General features: G+C 36.8%; 1 protein-coding gene across 4 annotated transcripts in view; it reads right to left on the bottom strand.

The window, feature by feature from the left end:
* Positions 1–19,573, bottom strand: part of LOC127499461 (protein unc-13 homolog C) — a 219,569-nt gene that overhangs the window by 179,853 nt on the left and 20,143 nt on the right. For 2 of the 4 annotated variants that reach the window (XM_051869802.1, XM_051869803.1), the window contains exons 3-6: positions 18,427–18,449; positions 16,932–16,981; positions 15,811–15,889; positions 12,178–12,231 (exon numbers count right to left, since the gene is read on the bottom strand). In XM_051869802.1, coding sequence (XP_051725762.1) covers positions 12,178–12,231; positions 15,811–15,889; positions 16,932–16,981; positions 18,427–18,449 — 206 coding nt within the window. Of the gene's footprint in view, positions 1–12,177; positions 12,250–14,070; positions 14,741–15,810; positions 15,890–16,931; positions 16,982–18,426; positions 18,450–19,573 lie in introns of those variants that run through there. The other 2 variants (XM_051869805.1, XM_051869804.1) reach the window with 2 other exon arrangements.

Genomic DNA, 19,573 nt, shown 5'->3' with positions numbered 1-19,573 from the left:
TACATCCCCTTTGAAAAGTAACATTTTAAACAATATCTCAATGAACACAAAAACAATTTCCAAAATGTTGACAAGACTAAGTTTAATATAACATCTGTTTAACTTATAACATGAAAGTAAGGTTAATAATATAACTTAGATTACACATTTTTCAGTTTTACTCAAATTAGGGTGATGCAAAAATGAGTACACCCCACAACAAAAACTACTACATCTAGTACTGTTACATACAGAAGGGGACGGAGACACAGATACGGGTTAACAGGTTTATTGAAGGTAATGCAGAGCGTGATCAGAATGCAGGTAAGAGAATGCAGATGAATGGATCGCTGAGCAGATGAGCTGACACTGATACTTGTCTGGATGTTTCTGTAGGGAGCGTGGATACCAGGAGACGTAGGAACGAAGACACACCGGAGAAGCACAGGAGACGAGGAGACACTGGGAATCACGGAGGACGCTGGAGATAGGTAAGTCGGTAGCAAGGGAGTCCAAGAGGTAGGTAAACACAGGTTAGTGTCAACGAGACCGGACAGTGACTGAGTGAACTGGTGTGTCTTTTATGTGGCAGTAGTGATGAGTGTGGATTGGCGTCAGGTGAGGCTTGTTAGTATTCGGGAGAGGGAGTGCGATGTGATTGGGTGACTGTGGAGCCTGGCGTGTCTGTGACAAGTACTTTGTATGGCCTCCATGATTGTTAATGACAGCACCAAGTCTTCTAGGCATGGAATGAACAAGTTGGCGACATTTTGCAACATCTATCTTTTTCCATTCTTCAAGAATGACCTCTTTTAGAGACTGGATGCTGGATAGAGAGTGATGCTCAACTTGTCTCTTCAGAATTCCCCATAGGTGTTTGATTGGGTTCAGATCAGGAGCCACTGAATCACTTTCACCCTGTTCTTCTTCAGAAATCCAACAGTGGCCTTAGATGTGTGTTTAGGATCATTGCCATGTTGGAAAAGTGCACGACGACCAAGGGCACGGAGTGATGGTAGCATCTTCTCTTTCAGTATAGAGCAGTACATCTGTGAATTCATGATGCCATCAATGAAATGCAGCTCCCCGACACCAGCAGCACTCATGCAGCCCCACATAAGGACACTGCCACCACCATGTTTCACTGTTGGCACCATGCATTTTTCTTTGTATTCCTCACCTTTGCGATGCCATACAGTTTTGAAGCCATCAGTTCCAAAAACATTTATCTTGGTCTCATCACTCCAGAGTAGAGAGTACCAGTAGTCTTCATCTTTGTCAGCATGGGTCCTGGCAAACTCTAGGCAGGCTTTTTTGTGCATGGGCTTTAGGAGAGGCTTCTTTCATGGACGGCACCCATGCATGCCATTCCTCTGAGGTGTACGCCGTATTGTGTCACGGGAAATAGTCACCACTTTTTTGTACCACTTTTGCTACAGTATTCTGACTGATAAGTAAAGCTTTGCTGATCTTCTTGTAGCCTTCACCTTTCTGGTGTAAAGAAATTATTTTCTTTCTCAGGTCTTGTGACATTTCTTTTCCATGTGGTGCCATTGCTGACAGCATGAAATGGGAAGGGGTTTTAACACCCTTTTATAGTCAACTGTCTGCTGGACACCTGTGTAATGAATAATTAGACTCGCCTGTGGTTGAATTCTTGTTAAATTAGACATTTGTAGTCTAAAATTTAGCTTTGCTCCAGAAACTTTCAGTGGGGTGTACTCATTTTTGCATCACCCTAATTTGAGTAAAACTGAACATTTTGTTCTCTAAGTTATATTATTAACCTTACTTTCATTAGTTAAACAGATGTTATATAAAACTTGTCAACATTTTGGAAATTGTTTTTGTGTTCATTGAGATATTGCTTAAAATGTTACTTTTCAAAGGGGTTGTAGTCATTTACGCTAAGCACTGTATATATATATATATATATATATATATATATATATATATATATATATATATATATATATATATATATATATATAAAATCTCAATGAAACTGACACTAATAATAAACAACACAATACAAAAAAAAAGAAAAGAAAAGAAAAGAAAAGGAGTTTAATTTTCTACAGGTTTTATGTGATTTACCGAACAGACACTATTTGTCAATAGTTTGCCTTCACAAACAAAAGGGGTGGAGAGAATCATAGACATCCTTTTGAAAGAGCAGAATCAATGTGCATGTCCTTTTACAGCTGGATAAAACAAAGAGAGAGCGAGAATGAAGGAGAGGTGGGCTGGTGAAGCACAGGGCTCTAAACTGATGTTTACTTGTTTCCCATGGTGCACTTTTGCTGATGTGTCTTCTGCTCCGCACCCACAGAGTCATTACGTTAAGAGCTGCTAAGAACTTCAGCCACGTCCAAATGGTGTAAATGTTTATAAAAAAAAAAAAAAAAACGTATAACAGTAAAAGTACTGCAGACTGAAAAATCAAGCTAATTAGCAAAGTAAACCTAAAAATAGATAAAGGGAGAAACTTCCTTCACCGATCTCTAAGGGAAAAGTTAGATACAAAACAGCAACAGCACCAAATATGAAGTGCAAAAATGACTGAATGCACAAAAGAAACTGCACTGAATGATTAATGGCAGTTGTCTTAGTTATATGAAATACTTGAAAGGAGTCACATTATACATTTGGTTAATTTTTTTTCATGAGGTCCACTTATGATGTTAGTCAAGGTTTAATGCACCTTAATTTAGTTTTTTCATGACTATTTTACCCCAGTCTCACACCCTTAGAAGTATATAGGTTGGGTTTTTTTCAGGAATAATATTTAAAAACCTAAATGTAAGATTTATGTCTTAGAATTGTATATAAATTTTCCATCCATTTGGATTACACAGTTTTAACATAAACAAACGGTAATACTTTACAATAAGGTTTCATTAGTTAACATTAGTTAACTACTTTAGTAAACATAAGAACTAAGAATGAACAATACTTCTACAGCATCTATTAATCTTAGTTAATGTTAATTTCAACATTTACTGATACATTATTTATTAAAATCAAATGTTGTATTTGTTAAGTAAACAATAAGCAATTTTTATATTTTGGAACCAGAAGAAGTGCCTTGGATTCATTATTTTCTATAGATACAAGTTTGATCCCAACCAAAGAGCACCTTCTGGGATTACTAAACGGAGGTCCTTTCAGCAAGTTACGCTCCAAGATGTTTTCCTTGATCTGTGTTTATGTTAAAACAGTGTAATCCAAATAGTTGGAAATTTTATATGCAAATAAAATTTGTAAATATTACATTTAGATTTAAATACTGTGGATAGAGAGAGAGATAGAGAGATGGGTAGACACTCATCAAAAAAAAAAAAATTCTCATAATATGAGCCTTAGATTCTTAGATTCTCTTAGATTCCCACAGAAATCCTCCCTATAATGCTGCATCTCAGAACATCTTCATTGGGATTTAATTACATTTACCATATCGACATCATAATGCACTAAACAGAGATGCGTTCACGAGGTCTGATCGCTGCTGGCCATCACATGCTCGACTCCTGCTTTACTGACGGCTGATTTCAGGCCAACGGCGGTAATGTTACGCAAATGAGGAGGATTAACAGCTGGCAAAAACGGAAAAGGACTTTCCAATTTAATCTAGCAACTTCAGAGCAACTAGATGAGTTACCCTCAGAATTAAACACTGGGCTATCAGCCAGAGAGAGAGGGAATATTCATGGAGTAATCGTTCACGCTGAACAAAGCGGTCAGCACTGTCACAAACTCCAACGGAAATGAGGGACGGAGGAATTAAGCCATCTGTCAAACACACAGCCGCTGACCCACAAGCCTCACAGCATCTTAAACCGACAGTTCACCCAAAAATGAAAATACTCCGCTGCTTTTGTGTTCCACAGAAAAAAAAATAACAGCATACACACTTAAAAAAAAGGGTTCATTCATTTTGGTGGGTTTCGCAGCGATGCCATATAAAAAAATTTTTGGTTCCTTAAAGAACCTTTAAACAGTTCTAAGAACAGCTCTTAAATAAAATAAAAAAATAAATAAATAAAAAAAAGGTTAAGTTTAAAGAACATTTTAATAATCTGAAGAACCTTTCCACTATAAAGAACATTTTGTGGAGTGGAACATTTACATGGATGTTCTTTTTTTGCAATTAAATGTTTGGAAGAGTCCTCAACACCCGGAGCTCTCAGCTTTCAGACCCACTGTGGTGAAATCTTTGGTTCGGATCTGTTTCTGTGCTGGAGGCCACAGCTAGTGCTGGAAATGCTGTGATGGCATATGATCACTGCATCTGGAGACACTTGTATGGATCATGTACACAACCATTGAGGTCAGTAATTTTTTATTTTATTTTATTTATTTATTTATTTATTTATTTTTTCGGTAAGAAATTAACACTTTTATTCAGCAAGGACGCGTTAAATTGATCAAAGGTTACAGTAAAGACATTTGTAACGTTCCAGAAGACTTCAGTTTCTAATAAATGTTCTTCTTTTGAATGTTCTACTGTTTTCAACTTTAATAATAATCAGAAATGTTTCTTGAGCAGCAAATCAGCATATTAGAATGATTTCTGAAGGATCGTGTGACACTGAAGATCATGATGCTGAAAATATAGCATCACAGAAATAAACTACATTTTAAAATATATTTACATAAAAACTACACAGGTTATCACACTATCAAGCAGAGTTAGTTATTTTTAGGCTTCATATAATGAGAAATCACATTTGAAATAAGAGTAACTTCCTCAAGAAGACCATTTATTAAAACCAAGCCACAAAAAAATCCTTGTTAGATAATATTATTCCAAAGCAGCTGAACAAACGATAGTAAAATGTGGTAACGCGCGTTAAAGCTCAGGCTACACTTTACATTCCATTCACTTTCATTCATACAAATGCAAATGCATCTGTAGAATAGAAGTTTATATAGCGAAAAGATATTATATTAGTTAATATAAACATTACAGATTGACCTCTTGATACAATACAAACAATGCAAAGCGGCATGGTTTGCAATATAGCAAGAAACTGGAGCATATAATACATTTTAACATTTTGAACTGTTTTGTTTAAGATTTGTTATTAATTAAATTCCCAAGTCCTACAGTATGGCATCATGTCCTGTTACTCATATGCGCTGTCCAAAATAATTTCACATGCAAACAGGCCATTTACATAGAATATATTATCAAAAAGAGTCAAAGACAATAAAGAATGCTGGTCATGTAAAACTAAATTATGAATGTATTTGGCACAAATACCCTTGACTAAAATTATAAATGGATCTCAGGGGGAAGGTGAAGGAGGTGTTTCATTGAATAATGTCACAGACTGAATCCAAAAACTCTGTTGATTTTTCTCCCTCTTGCCGTGAATGTTGAGGAGAGTTCCAGTGATATAACAGTTTCTGTCCTTGTTTTCCGGTGTCTTCTTAAGCATATGGACGTACGGGCTGTTTTCAGCATGCTTTTCTCTGAGGGATTGTGTTTCTTTTATAATTTCTCCCTCAGCCTCCTCACTTCATGTTTCTTTCTCTCTCTTGTCTTTTTACTTTGTTCTTACTCTTGGCATATTTAATGCATTTAAAAAGCCTTGGACATCTGTTCGGTCTACTTCGTAATCTGCCGGCTAGCTACAGCCTCTGCTTTCTATATCTGACCTTCCTTCTTTTTAAGTCTCTGAGACCCGTCGAAGGCTGTTTGGAAATAGGTGCATCTAAAAGAGTGATTGCAGTGCTGCTATTCTTCAGAGGACTGCTAGTGTCACAAGCCCTAGTGTGTGAAGCCCAAATTTGACCTGTCTATTCATCACTCGCTAACGCTGCCTTCAACTCATGCCGCAATGGGAATCGTAAGACTCCCCCTTAAGACTGTAATAAGCAAGCTCCAAATCTGGTCTCCCACTGATCATTATCAACTTTTATTCCCCCTGCAGACGCTAGCCAGGAAAACTGGTGACATTTTTCTTGACATCAAAGAGATGCCACAGAAAGGTGACCACATGCAACAACACAGGCCATAGGAAAGACAGGCACATAATGCCCATAAAAAAGACTTCTCCATTAATTCATAGACAAACCTTTCTATGAATGAACATAAACACAATGACATTGTGATTATTATTACCGTTTTGTATATTGTCTTTTGTTTATGCATGCCTTATGACAGAATTATTAGGTAATATAACCTTACCAGTATCATGTTTTATGTCAAAAACAATCTTCGTTTAATTTCCTACACATTTGTCTATATCACCTCCTCATAACATGCATTGTATTCTTGTTATACAAATCAGAATAAAAAGGGGCACAAAACTGCCAACCCACTATGATCATGCAAATGAGTTAGCTTTCAAACAAAGAAACTTTTGCATTGGTCAAGCCAAACTCGAGAGGTGTGGTCTCTGCAGAAGTTAAAAGGCCACTGGTACCTTGAGCTTAGTGGGTTGTTCATGTGGGAAAAGAGTAAAGACATCGGTCCAACCGCGATGCCACGTGACCACTTTGCCCTCAGCTACGCCGACAAGGCCTCGACCACAACAGGCCAAGTTGTAACATTCCACCCAGAAGAGAGTGCTCTACCGACAACAACCAAGTCAGACTAACATCGCTAAAGTTCGTCATTCTTCACTTAACCAAGAAGAACCTGATTGCAACTTCACCATCATCGAACTACTGAACCATCAAGACTTTCATCCGAGACTGCATCCGGACACTCGTTCAACGGCTAAGGCCAACTCAACAGAGGTTTAGTATAAGCTGTAGACCCCTTGTTGCCAAGGTGCTTTAAATTAAGAAACTGGAGTTTTTTTTCAGGTGGTTAACTGACTTATTAGCTTCATTCTCTTGTTTCCATTTCACGTTCCATTTTACCAATGTATGCGTGATTGTGTGTATGTGTTTGTTTAGACTATGTATTCATGATTTAGTTAAAACTGTTGTGCACATTGACATGAGTACTGATCCTGTGATCACTGTTTGCAAAACAAAGTCCCTTTAATGGTGCAATCTTGATACACATGTTGAGTAGCACTGTACACAGTAAGAAAGAATTATGTTTCTGTGGCCATAAAAATAACCTTTCTGAGAGGTAATAGACGATTAATAATGAGTGTTCGCTGGACGAACAGTTTAATTGATTGTAATATTAATTCTGTGACTAATCCCAAATATTTATAATGAATTATAACAAGTAATAATTAATAATTCATATTTCCCTTTGAGCTAATTTACTACAGGTATCAACTATTTCACTGAACACTATACAAAATCAATGTATGCAGTTCTTAAATGGACAGTTCACCAAAAAATAACAATTCTGTCATCATTTGCTCAACCTCATGTTGCTCAAAACCTGATATAACTTTTTTTTGTCCATACATTTAAAGTCATTGCAGACCAAACCAACACTGGACCCCATTGGCCTTCATTCTAAGGACAGAAAAACACTGAGATATTCTTTAAAATATCTTCTTTGAGTTCAACAGTAAAACTTCACACAGGTTTGGAACGACATGGTGGTCAGTAAATGATTGTAATTTTGGGGTGAACTACCTATTTAAGCTTTCTAGAAAATAAGACTTATTCAGCTGTTTTATGAGGCAACAGCCTTCTGTGACAAAACAACATTTCCCATCATTCTCTACAACCTATACCCATGAATCACTGTGAAAGACAATCTTCCGATGTTTTTAAATATTTGTTTGTGTGTGTGCATATATATATATATATATATATATATATATATATATTATATATATATATATACATACATACATACAAATAAATTTATTAGGGCTGTCAACGTTAACGCGTTCAATTCAAAATCCTTAACTCGTTAAAATAATTTAACGCATATTTAACGCAATAAAATTATGGAAGCATGTGAAATTGCTTCATAACGTAATTTACGTCTCGCAGTTCGATGATCTTAAAGTCCATACTGATTAGATCAGAGATGGCAGAGAAAATTATTTATTCCAGTGTCTGTTTCGCTTTAAAAAACAAACTCTCTGTCATATCCTGTCATTGTATCTGAAGAGCGCGAGCCCTCCCGCATTGCGCTGTTCCTGTCTGAACAGAATGTCGAAACATCCCACCGCAGTACGGCCAGATGATATGAAAACTATGTTTCTCGGCTGGATAAAGCAAACCAGCTTTGCTATAAAAGTAAAGACGATTGCGGTGACGTACAGGAGTCGTACATTAAGCACACGTAAGTCCGTTATATTGATGGGCAAACAAATCATGTATGAGCGCTCTTGACGCACTGATCGCACATTGTTTTTATGCACAGACACATTTCAGTACATTCACGTTGTTTTCACACACATTCAGGATGATGTTTGGATTTGTCCTGTGTATGTTGCTGTGTACTTTAGTATATATGCAGTTCAAGGCATCTCCATGTGGTCCTGTTCAATATCGCAACTTGACTTGTCTAAAATGTAAACAAGCTCTTTGCTGTTGCAAATACTATACACAGTGAATTCTGAAACGTTTTTTTGCTGTGATTTTTTTATGGGTGCTTTGGTGTACATAAATGTATGAATTATATGAAAAAAATATAATTTGGTTATTTGGTGTCCTTTTTTGGAAAGACATCTAAATTTACCTTGAAAAAAGCTGAAAAATACAGTTTTGTGAGAATCACACTTCAATCTGATGGTTTACTTTGCTGGATATAGGCAATGATGGCAAAATGGACATGTTAAACAAGATAAATGGTGTATGCTTCATTTCACAATAAGTGTGCGATTAATCGCGATTTAAGAAATTAATCTATTGACAGCCCTAATATATATATATAGTGCACAGCATAAATGAGTACACCCCTCTGAACAAATACAAAATATGTATTTTCTTTATGATCACTAATACAATTCATGGAAAGATGAGAAAAATAAAATGTATTAAACATATATATATTAAAAATTGAGAAATATATGTCATTAATAGCCATAAAATAAGTAAATTAGCCAATTTTGTTTAAATTAAGGATGAGTACACCCTAGATTTAATTCAACAAATGTATAATATTCTAGTACTTAGTATGCCCTCCATAATATTGAATATACTGCTCTGACTCTTCTTGGCACGGAGTGTACAAGTTCATGACAAATTGTCACATCTGTCCTGTTTAACTCCTGGATGATGAGCTCCTTAAATGCCCTGATCTTTAATGGGAAGTGTTGCTCAACTCGTCTCTACAGAATCCTCCACAGGTGCTCAAGAGTGTTAAGACTGAGTGCAATACATGTCCACAGAAGGTTTTTCACCTTGGGAGAATGCATATCCTCATTGTCATGTTGAAAAAATGCCCAACAATGCAGGGAATGAGGAAAGGGTAGCATCTTTTGTTTCAAGTTTGTGTATTAAATTACACAGTGGTGTGGGAATTCATGACAGCATTGATAAAGCACAACTCCCTCACACCTTCAGCACTCATACATCCCGATTTAAGAGCTTTACTACCACTGAACTTTACTGTGGGAACCAGGCACTTCACACTGTACTCCTCTAGCAACACCATAACATTTTGGATGCTGTTAGATCCAAAATGATTGATTTGGTCTCATGAGACCAGAGTATTGATTCCCAGAATCTATATTTTGTAAATATGGGCTTTGGAAATGGCTAACTGACTTTATTGTGCTTTGGTGACAGTAGGTAGTTCCAGTGAGAACAACAACCATGCATGTAATTTCTGCAGGCTGCATCTTACTCTGTGAGATAAACAGTCACTCTTTTCATAGCTTTTGCTGGCTCTGAGACACTCGCTTGGTATTTCTCCTGGTCTTTGTCTAGCAAAAAAAATCCCTCATCACTAAATAAAAGATTAAAATGAAGGCCTGATTATTTCAGGGGCCTTGTCACAAGTCCATTGTTTTTGAATTTCTGTGTTACTTTTGCTATATTTTCACACTTAAAACAATGATTTGGTAATCCTCTTGTACCACTGTCCTCATTTGTGCTAAGAAATAAATCTCCTGACAGTTCTCTCCCAAGTGGTTCCATTGTTGTCAGCATTAAGTCTGAGAATGATTCAGTGGGCTATATAACACTTTTAATTGTCAAGAAATTACTTCTCTTTAAATGTTTTGGTTCAACATACTTACCTGTTGATCAAACATTGCCTTAAACTTACATCAGAAAAATTTTATTTCATTTTATTTAGTAACTTTTAGGAGGGTGTACTCATTTTTGCTACACAACATTTTATCACCTTGATAAGAAAATCTTATTTTCCTCAATAATTTTGACATGCTTCTTTGGTAATTGATTAACCAGACTTGCTGAAACATTATATCTCTAAAGAACCCTAACATGTCTTCTAAGTAATTGAGTAATTGCTGACTTTCAGAAGTTTCAGAGGGGGTGTACTCCTTTATGCTGTGCACTGTATATTATATATACATATTATATATATATAAATATATGCACAATAAATGTAAAACATATTGGTTCTATATGTATAATCTATTAAAATCAATAGTTTTATATTTCTCTATTGATTTTGTTTAGATTATTGTCCAGATTTACCAAACGGGGCAAATTATCATGAGAGCACAATTCCACAAAGTTTTGCGCATGATCTATTGCTGACGTGCAAATTAAAGAACACAGACGCAGTCAAATAATTTACATAATGGCCAACGCAATTTACCAAGAGCAGTGCAAATTAGCATTGGGTTGCAAATAAGCAGAGCTGATGCTCATCAGGTGCGGGTCGACACAGGCGCAACTTGTTACATGTAATATACGGATAGCGTCTTCCTCTGGCATTCCAAAGAAATTAATATGAGTGGAAAATATTTTTTAATTCACCTTGTTGTAATTCACCTCATAGCTGAGTGGGCTGGTTTATGGCTTATAACTTTTGAATGCACAGATGCATCATCAATTAACACCTAATGCAATCCAGGTAATTTTGTTGTCAAAAAAAGCTTCTTATCTTTGTTGGTAGATAAAAACAGAGAGAAAGAAATAGGAAATTACCCAGCATGTCCAGTTTGTGCCTGAATGCACATTTGTTATAATTAAAATTATATATTCTCCAGCTGAAATACAATCAGGTTTTTCAAGTAAATTCCTGCATCTCGGTGTCACAACAGAGCGCTAAACATCACATCACCTCATGTCATTCTGGGCTGTTTATTCAGCGGATCTATTAATGGGAGGGAAGAAGGTCTGGATAAAAAGAAGAGTAATTCTTCTTTTATTGATTAAGACGTTCTTTCCTCTCTCAGGTTTTTGGCCCCTCCGTCAAACTAAAGTACGAAAATGCAATTAAAACTAGAATCATCGATCAACACCCAAATAATCAGAAAGCATCTTAATGCTTTAAACACAGATACAACAGCAACATCCTCGTCACAGCCACACTCTCTTCGACACTGATAAAAAGCTGTTTTTCAAGCTTTCTATTCATCAGAGAGAAACCTGTAAAAATGTATCACGGTTTCCACAGAAATATGAAGTAGCATATTATTTCATCATTGATAATAATAAGAAATGTTTCTTGAGCAGTAAATCAGCATTTCAGAATGATTCCTGAAGGATCATGTGACACTGAAGACTAGAGTAATGATGCTGAATATTCAGCTTTGCATCACAGGAATAAATTACATTTTAAAACATATTCAAAGAGAAAGTGGTTATTTTAAATGTTAACAATATTTCACAATATTACTGTTTTTACTGAATTTTGATCAAATAAATGCCAAAATTTTGAGTAGTAGTGTAAATCAAGATCGTCTTGTGATTGTCTTTTACAGCCAGCACAGGAAATGACAATTTCACTCAAATCAATATTTATTTTTCATTTATTTTTGTACTTTGTAAGCAGCAGTATATTAAGTCGCAACCTACTTACGAAATAATTAAATATTTGTTGAGTGGTTCTGATATCACAGTTAGGGTTTAATTTGTGACAATGGTCAAATAGTCAAGAATATCATTAAAGATTTTAAATAGTCATTTTTTGTCTTGTATATTTGTCCTTGCCTCTGGGTCTGATGTGTGTTTGCAGACGTGTGTGTGTATTAGTCGTGACTTTATGCATGAGCGTTACATTAGTGCCACATGATCGCTCCTCATTAGACGCTGACTAGCTGCTTACAGATTTATTTATAAATGAGTCTGTATGGTGAAACCACTGTGTGTGCTGTACACATCTGTGTGTTTAAAACTCACCAGCTCCTCGTTGTTTAGAGTCGTTCTGTTCACGAGCCCAAACGCAATGCCTGCCTTTCGAGCAGCCAATGTCTAAAAGGAAAAAAGGAAATATTGAGAAAGAGCCAGAGTGAGGGAGAATGACAAAGACAATGCTCAGGAACGGAGTCAAATGCTACAGGGTAAAAATCTGTTGTGTTAGGCTGAATGTTATCATGTGGGACGAAGACAAAACCTGATTACTCAGGCTGCGAAACCACTTTCACCTTCAAGCAGATATTCACCTGTTACTCTACTACACACACCTCTCAGAAAGCTTTTCATTTTAGATTGAATAGAAGAACTATATGAACACGTAGGCTGTATTCTGCTCTGTGTAATATGCTTTCATTTCATTATGTGTAGTGTGATTTTAAGAGATTTCAGGAGGCAGAAATTACTTTGCCAATAACAAAACAGACAGACTGAGTGCCCACTGCTCACATTTCATGAGTGCAAATAAATTATAACTACTGCTATCTACATAAAGCAACATACACAAATATTAGGTAAAATATTTTATCAATATTTTAACAGGACGGAATGTGTTTTTCTATGAGCGTACTGCTATACATTCCTGGGATTGTATTGTCAATAAAGAATAAATGCAATGTTGCCTTAGAATTTGACGATAAAATATTATCAAAGTCTTCATGCCTATCAAGCCTTCACACATGGTGTGTGCACATGATGCTTAAAAATGCTGTCTAGGTAGACGGCTCACTAGGATTTGGAACAGAGCAGCCTTTTTCTTTCATGGACACAATAGGATTATGCATATTCTGAAACATTCTTCATTTTTAAATCAAATAAAAAAAGCTCAATAATGAATGTTGAAAAATACAAACAAATATGAATGAATAACAAAAAAAAAAATCAATATAATAAAACAGAAAAATACGTACAATGAAATATAAATAAATAAATGTAAACATTTAAAATAATATAAAATAGAAAAATTAAGATAGATAGATATATAGACAGACAGACTGTAATGATGGGTCAACAGAATGGGGATCCATTTGCAGCTTTTATTAAGAATAGTATATACACAGGTAAGGGCAGAGGCAGAGACGTAAACGGGGACAGGCAATGGTCGAGGCAGGCGGCAGACAAACGGTATCAGGAAGCAGGCAGAGATCAGGGCAGGCAGCAAACAAACACAGTCCAGTAACCAGGCAAGGATCAAGGCAGGCAGCAGAGAATCACAGGAGATAAACAGTCCAATCGGCAACAGTATAAACAATCCACAGAAAACGCTTAGAAATGATCACCGGGGCAAATCAAGACTTCGCAGTGTGTGTGTGTGTGCGTGCTGCTTAAATAGTGTGAGTGTGATGTGATGCAGGTGTGTGCGCAATCAGTCCCAGGAATGAGGGCCTATGGGAAATGTAGTCTGAATGATAGTCTCAGTATTCCGGTGAAGGCTCCCTCCGGTGGTGAGTAGCTAAACATTTAATATTTGACGACTGTTTTATGATTTACTGTAAATATTCAGCGACCGACAGTAATATCCAGTGATGCAAACTACTCAACATTTTTATGCAATTTCGCCATTTTAAATGGGAACTATGCTATTGATTAATGATATGATTAATGTAATTCATAACTAAATGTGATGAGACAAGGAACTTTTACCATTCTTATTTCTTTTTCATTATTCCCTTAAATCCCTTTTAGTCATTTAATTACTTTAAATAAAAAAAATACCCAATAACACCCTAATTTGTTAAAAAATAAATTTGTTCTAATGAGCTAGACCAAATTTAAGTGGACTTTAAACATATTTAGTGCAATAATGAAGCTATCTAAGCAGACAAATACTGGATTCAGACGTGCATTCATTAAATGTCATTAAAAATGCAAGAGACTTACCAAAGCCTAGAGTGTCCAGATGCAGGGAAAAGCAGAGAACACAAAATTAGACATTTAGTGAAGGTGCGCTGTCGTTTACATACAGTAAGCACATCTCTTTACGTCATACCTGCCGTCATGCAGAAAATCAGATCGAAAGTCTGTCTAAAGCGCAGAGAAAGCTGCAGAGGTGAGGCTCAATCCTTAAATAACTCACCTCTGACATGCAGTAGAAATTTACAGTTCACTCATGCATTTGCTGTGCAATTTGTTTGGTAAAGATACTGAAAGGTGTCCTAACATAGTCCTACTGTCTGCGAGTATTGTTGCCATTACTGCTACAAACAGACAAGACCAGACAGCATGTGTTAAAGCCAGCTCAACACGATCCAAAGAGTTCAGGACAGAGAACGAGAGAAAGAAAGAGCCAATGAGGGGGAAAATGGGACACTATAGAGCCGGTCAAAAGTCAAAAAGCCACGATTAGCCATATTGAGATCGGCAGGCATGGACAGCGGACCATACTGGACTCGTCTTTACCATCTGTCCCTGAACCTGATGGTGGTAAAGACCAAGTGGGCTGCTAACGGCCCCTTAAAGCAGGGCTGCACAGGACAATAGGGTAGATTTGACCTGTACATGAACGTCAAGTGTTGATGTAAGTCTCAACATGCACTTGAATTGCTGAGGGTTGCTGCAGGCAATGGAATTGTATGCGTGAGTCTGAATTTTGGAGATCTGAATTTTTCTCATAGGTCACGTGACCGACTGTCGTTGCCCTGAAGCAATCACACAGCCAACAAGGGGACAGAAACAGAGGACAGAGGCATGATGGGATAGACCAGATCGGACCCGGTACAGCACTGACTTCATCCACGCTGTAAAAGGCTTAGAGGCGCACATCACTTTTACATGGATTTAAAAAGGCACACAGTTAAATCAGAAGTCAATGAAGTCCTCAGTTATATTTTTGGGTAGAGTTGTCAACATTTCGGTTTCGAATGCTTCTGCTGTCGCTTGACTGAAAACAACCATTTTGGAGGGAAATCTGACAACTCACGGAAAAATATCACCCATAATCAATATGGGCCCAAGTGGGAATGGACCACAGGACACGCCAAAAAACCAAAAGAACAAACTGAACGATGACCCGTACTTACCAAAATAGGGTTGGTTTTTAATTTCATGCAAAATATGGACAGATACAGCATCAACATTTGTCCTTCAGAAGCTGAACATTTGTACAAAACTCAATGTAAGAATCGGTTAAGAAAATTTGCTCTAACAAAAATCAAGAAGAAGAAAATGGAGACAAAGACATGTAGACGGACTGCAAGAGCTCAAACAAGAAAAAAAGAAATCATTTGAAACGTTAAATGCAAAAAATATGAACAGAAACATACAACATACTACATAGATGCTGTGGATCAATCATTCGCCGTCTAGAGTCTCATAAATTAAATAGCACTTCATTATCAATATATGAGCACTACACATTTAAAGACAAGACAGATGATTTGAACTGCAGATATTGTGGAGAACACCAGGTGAGTGACCTACTTTTACTCTGGTGGAGCGTAAAACTCTTAAAATAGCATCAAAACATAAACACGTGTGCGCCTCTATCTTGCATGTGCCCTGCTGACAGTGTTGGATTGTAAATTCAGACTAGTGACCGTGTGCACGGTGGGTCTGATTGGCTAATACAGTCTTCTAAAGCGCCATCAGTCAAACATAACCGTGCTGGGCATGATTACTCACCAGGTCTCGGACAATAGGCATGGTCCTCTTGCGACGTAAATCTGGCATGCTGTCAATGCCATAAAGTATACTGCCAACCCTGGGGATGGAGGCAGATTTAGAGTCTATTAATACCATAATCATGCTGTACGCTATGAAACATTACCCGGATAAAAAGCAGTCGGCTGATTTACAGCACTGGCAAATAACATAGGATGGGCAGAGGGGGTGGGAGGAACAGGAAGTCCATCATAATTGCTCTTGTCTCACACAAACCCATTCTATACATCCATAGAATACTTGGTCAAAATGGGCTGTACAACCACAGCACTACTGTACTGTGGGTACTGTATTCCTCAATGCAATATGCTTAACTTGATTATTCATTTCTAGTTAGATGAAGTAGATTTTTAACATCATCCTCTTCACTAATTATTTGATCAGATTAAAAAAGGAATTTAATGGATTCGATTGTAGTATGCTTGTATTGTATGAACATAGGTGAAATAGATCTGGACAATAACTCATGTCTATAATTCTAAAATACAAACATACTCAATATGAGAGTTTAGATTAGGTCAGTATGTTCTCATGCTGCACGTCTATAAACAAACAGGTCTTTTGCATTCATGCAGAGCCCAAAGAAACGTGTTTGTCTTTGTTAGGAAGACAGTGGCATCATCAACGCTTAATGAGAACGGCCTTTAATAAGCATAAATGCCAACAGTGTAGGGTATATTTATTTATTTTTGACAGCTCATTACCAAAAATGAAATTCATTCCCACTACATTCATTAACCTGGAGACATACCATTGCAAACAATTAACACTAGATCAGGTCCCAAGAAAATCCACAAATAACATTCCATGCACATTCTTGCCTGCGGTCTAACAGAGAAAAATAATATCAGCGAGTGTGTGTGTGTCAGTGATAAATGGAAGACGTGGAGACCCAACGGCTCGAGAGTCAGAGGCACCAAAACACACACACACACACACACACACACACACACACATACATATACATTTATATAACACCTGTAAGAGTGTAACTCCAGACACATACTCCTGTGTATAATGGTGTACAGATCAGCTCTCTTTATTTCCCCTGTGTATTTGCTGTTGAGTATGTCTGTACTCACCCTCCGCCGGTCAGCCCCAGTTTGGCTGGGTCCAAGATATTGGCACGACCCTGTCAAGCAAGAAAACAGCCTGCTGATGACTTATGCAGATCAATAAGACACTGTACTTACTGTATACTGTATCATTTACCTGTACAGTAAATAAACAAATGGTCACAACAGAGAAACAGACAAACAGTGACAAACGTGTAAATATACAGACAAAATCCATCACAAAAAATAAGATCAGAAAGTACAGATCTACCTATCCATCCATCTATCTGTCTGTCTACCTGTATATCAGGGGCATGCAGTGGTGTTCCGAAATGAGGAGGCAAAGTTTAAATTTTTATAAAAAAAAAAAATCAAATGCAAATTCATGTCCCAGTTATATCTATACTTAATGTCACATTTTCCTGGTTAAATAAGCATTACTTTACATTACATAAAAAAAAAAAAAAAATATCTAGTGATGGGCGATTTCAAAACACTGCTTCATGAAGCTTTATGAATCTTTTGTTTCGAAATCAGTGGTTCAGAGGGCGTATCAAACTGCCAAAGCCAAGTGATTTCAGTAAACGAGGCTTCGTTACGTCATAAGTGTTTCGAAATTTCAATGGTTCACCACTGGGGGGCGTGACTTTGGCAGTTTGTTACACGCTCCGAACCACTGATTCGAAACAAAAGATTCATAAAGCTTTGAAGCTTCATGAAGTAATGTTTTGAAATCGCCCATCACCAAATATTGTTGAATAAAGTCATTATTTTGTTTTTTTGGCATGCAAAAAGTATTCTCATCACTTCATAACATTAAGGTTGAACCACTGTGGTCACATGTACTATTTTAAATATGTCTTTAGTAGCTTTCTGGGCATTGAAAGTGTTAATTGTCTTGCTGGTAATGCAGGCCATCAGATTTCAACAAAAATATCTTAATTTGTGTTCCAAAGATGAACGAAGGTCTTACGGGTGTGGAACGACATGAGGGGGAGTAATTAATGACAGAATTTTCATTTTTGGGTGAACTAACCCTTTAATGTTCTATTTATTAAAACCAAGTATAAATCTCATCAAGTTTATTGTTTTTAAGCATTTTTACTAGTCATCTGCTATAACTTTACCTGCTGGTGTCGCTGTTGAATAGTGTTACTGTGATTTAACTAGTGATTTATACACTTTTTAATGTCATATTTTGTAATATTTGCTGATTTTCTGTAATATTGATTATTTTCTCATTCAATTTTTTGAGGAGACACAGCCTCCCTTGCCTCCTCAGAGGAAACGCCCATGCTATATATCTACCAATCCTGTCTAGCCATTTACCCATCTATCTGTCTTTCTATCTATCTGTCTATCTGTCTCTTTGTATACTGCTTATTAACATCACCACCAAGCAATTATACAGAGAACAGTGGAAAAACATGCAGCATATTCTATGTACATTCAGAGATGAACAAACACACACACACACAGAAATGGGTGAAAAATTATATAAGAAAAGAAAACACAAGAAGACCTCCGTGTCCAGAGCAGTGCTGTCTGCAGAAGAGAAGCAGAAAGACAGAGAGGAACATTAGAAATAACAGCACATATCGACATCTTTATCTATAAATAACTGCACACACTTATAATGACTTGTGCCTAATGGAGCCAAACAAATAGTGCCAGCACAGCTCATTTACGATATCTCAGTCAGAGTAATCCCTGATACACACACACACAACCTTGAGCCAATATATCATGTTTCTCTCATACTACACTGGCCATATATTGCTGTAAAAGCCTGCGGTGCCCAGAACAGAGAGACCGCTCATGTTTATTTAAATACACTTTCAGACAATCAATATCCAAACACAATTTCTGCCAAATTATGGGCAGATTCAAACCTCAGAGATGAGGTTACACTGATGACCATTACTGACCCTGATTTCTCATATTACATTAGATAACTCCTTCCCTCCCTTTAATCTGTCTCATTCTCCCTCAAAGTTCACCTCAGACGCTTTAATGTCGCTCAAGTGTTTAAATGTAATGGCGATGATTAGTTCAGCTTTAGTGCTATAGCTTCACAGCTCACTGGACCATGAACGATAAAAGTGAGGCTTCAGAGACGTCAGAGGTCAATAAACGCACGTAGACACCTAAAGAACAGCCGTGAAGCTTAAATCTAGCTGGTTAATAGAGTGAAGACGAGCATGGTCAACGGAGTATTGATCAAATCTATCCTGTTGGGCTTGTGGAGGGTTACTCGTCCCTTTTGTAGTGCTCAGACAATCCTTCAGTGTCAGAAAAACAGTAAACTGAGGGCCAACCAGTATATATTTGGGTGTTTTAGTGGCCTGTTCATTCCAAATCGATTTTATAGCAACAAACCATCCAACTTTAACTACTAATTAGGTTTACGGGTCTTATATTTTATTAAAAATATGTTGATGTGAAACTAAGAATTCTTTAATTTAATGGTAAATCTTACAACATGCCCACGTCACAAAGTCGTGGGACCCCAAAATCAAAAGAAAAATGTAGATATCTCCTAATTTTTGTCTTTTGATTTTGGGGTAAAATGTGACCTGGGCATGTTTTCATAAGATTTAAGATTAAATAAAAAAAAATTTAAAAATAAAAAAGTTAATTCTATAGAGTCTATATTTATATATAATATA

The sequence above is a fragment of the Ctenopharyngodon idella genome, chromosome 18 (genome assembly GCF_019924925.1).
Source record: "Ctenopharyngodon idella isolate HZGC_01 chromosome 18, HZGC01, whole genome shotgun sequence".
Taxonomy (NCBI): Eukaryota; Metazoa; Chordata; class Actinopteri; order Cypriniformes; family Xenocyprididae; genus Ctenopharyngodon; species Ctenopharyngodon idella.
The sequence above is the reverse complement of the archived record's forward strand: the minus strand, read 5'-3'. Positions and strand labels throughout refer to the sequence as shown.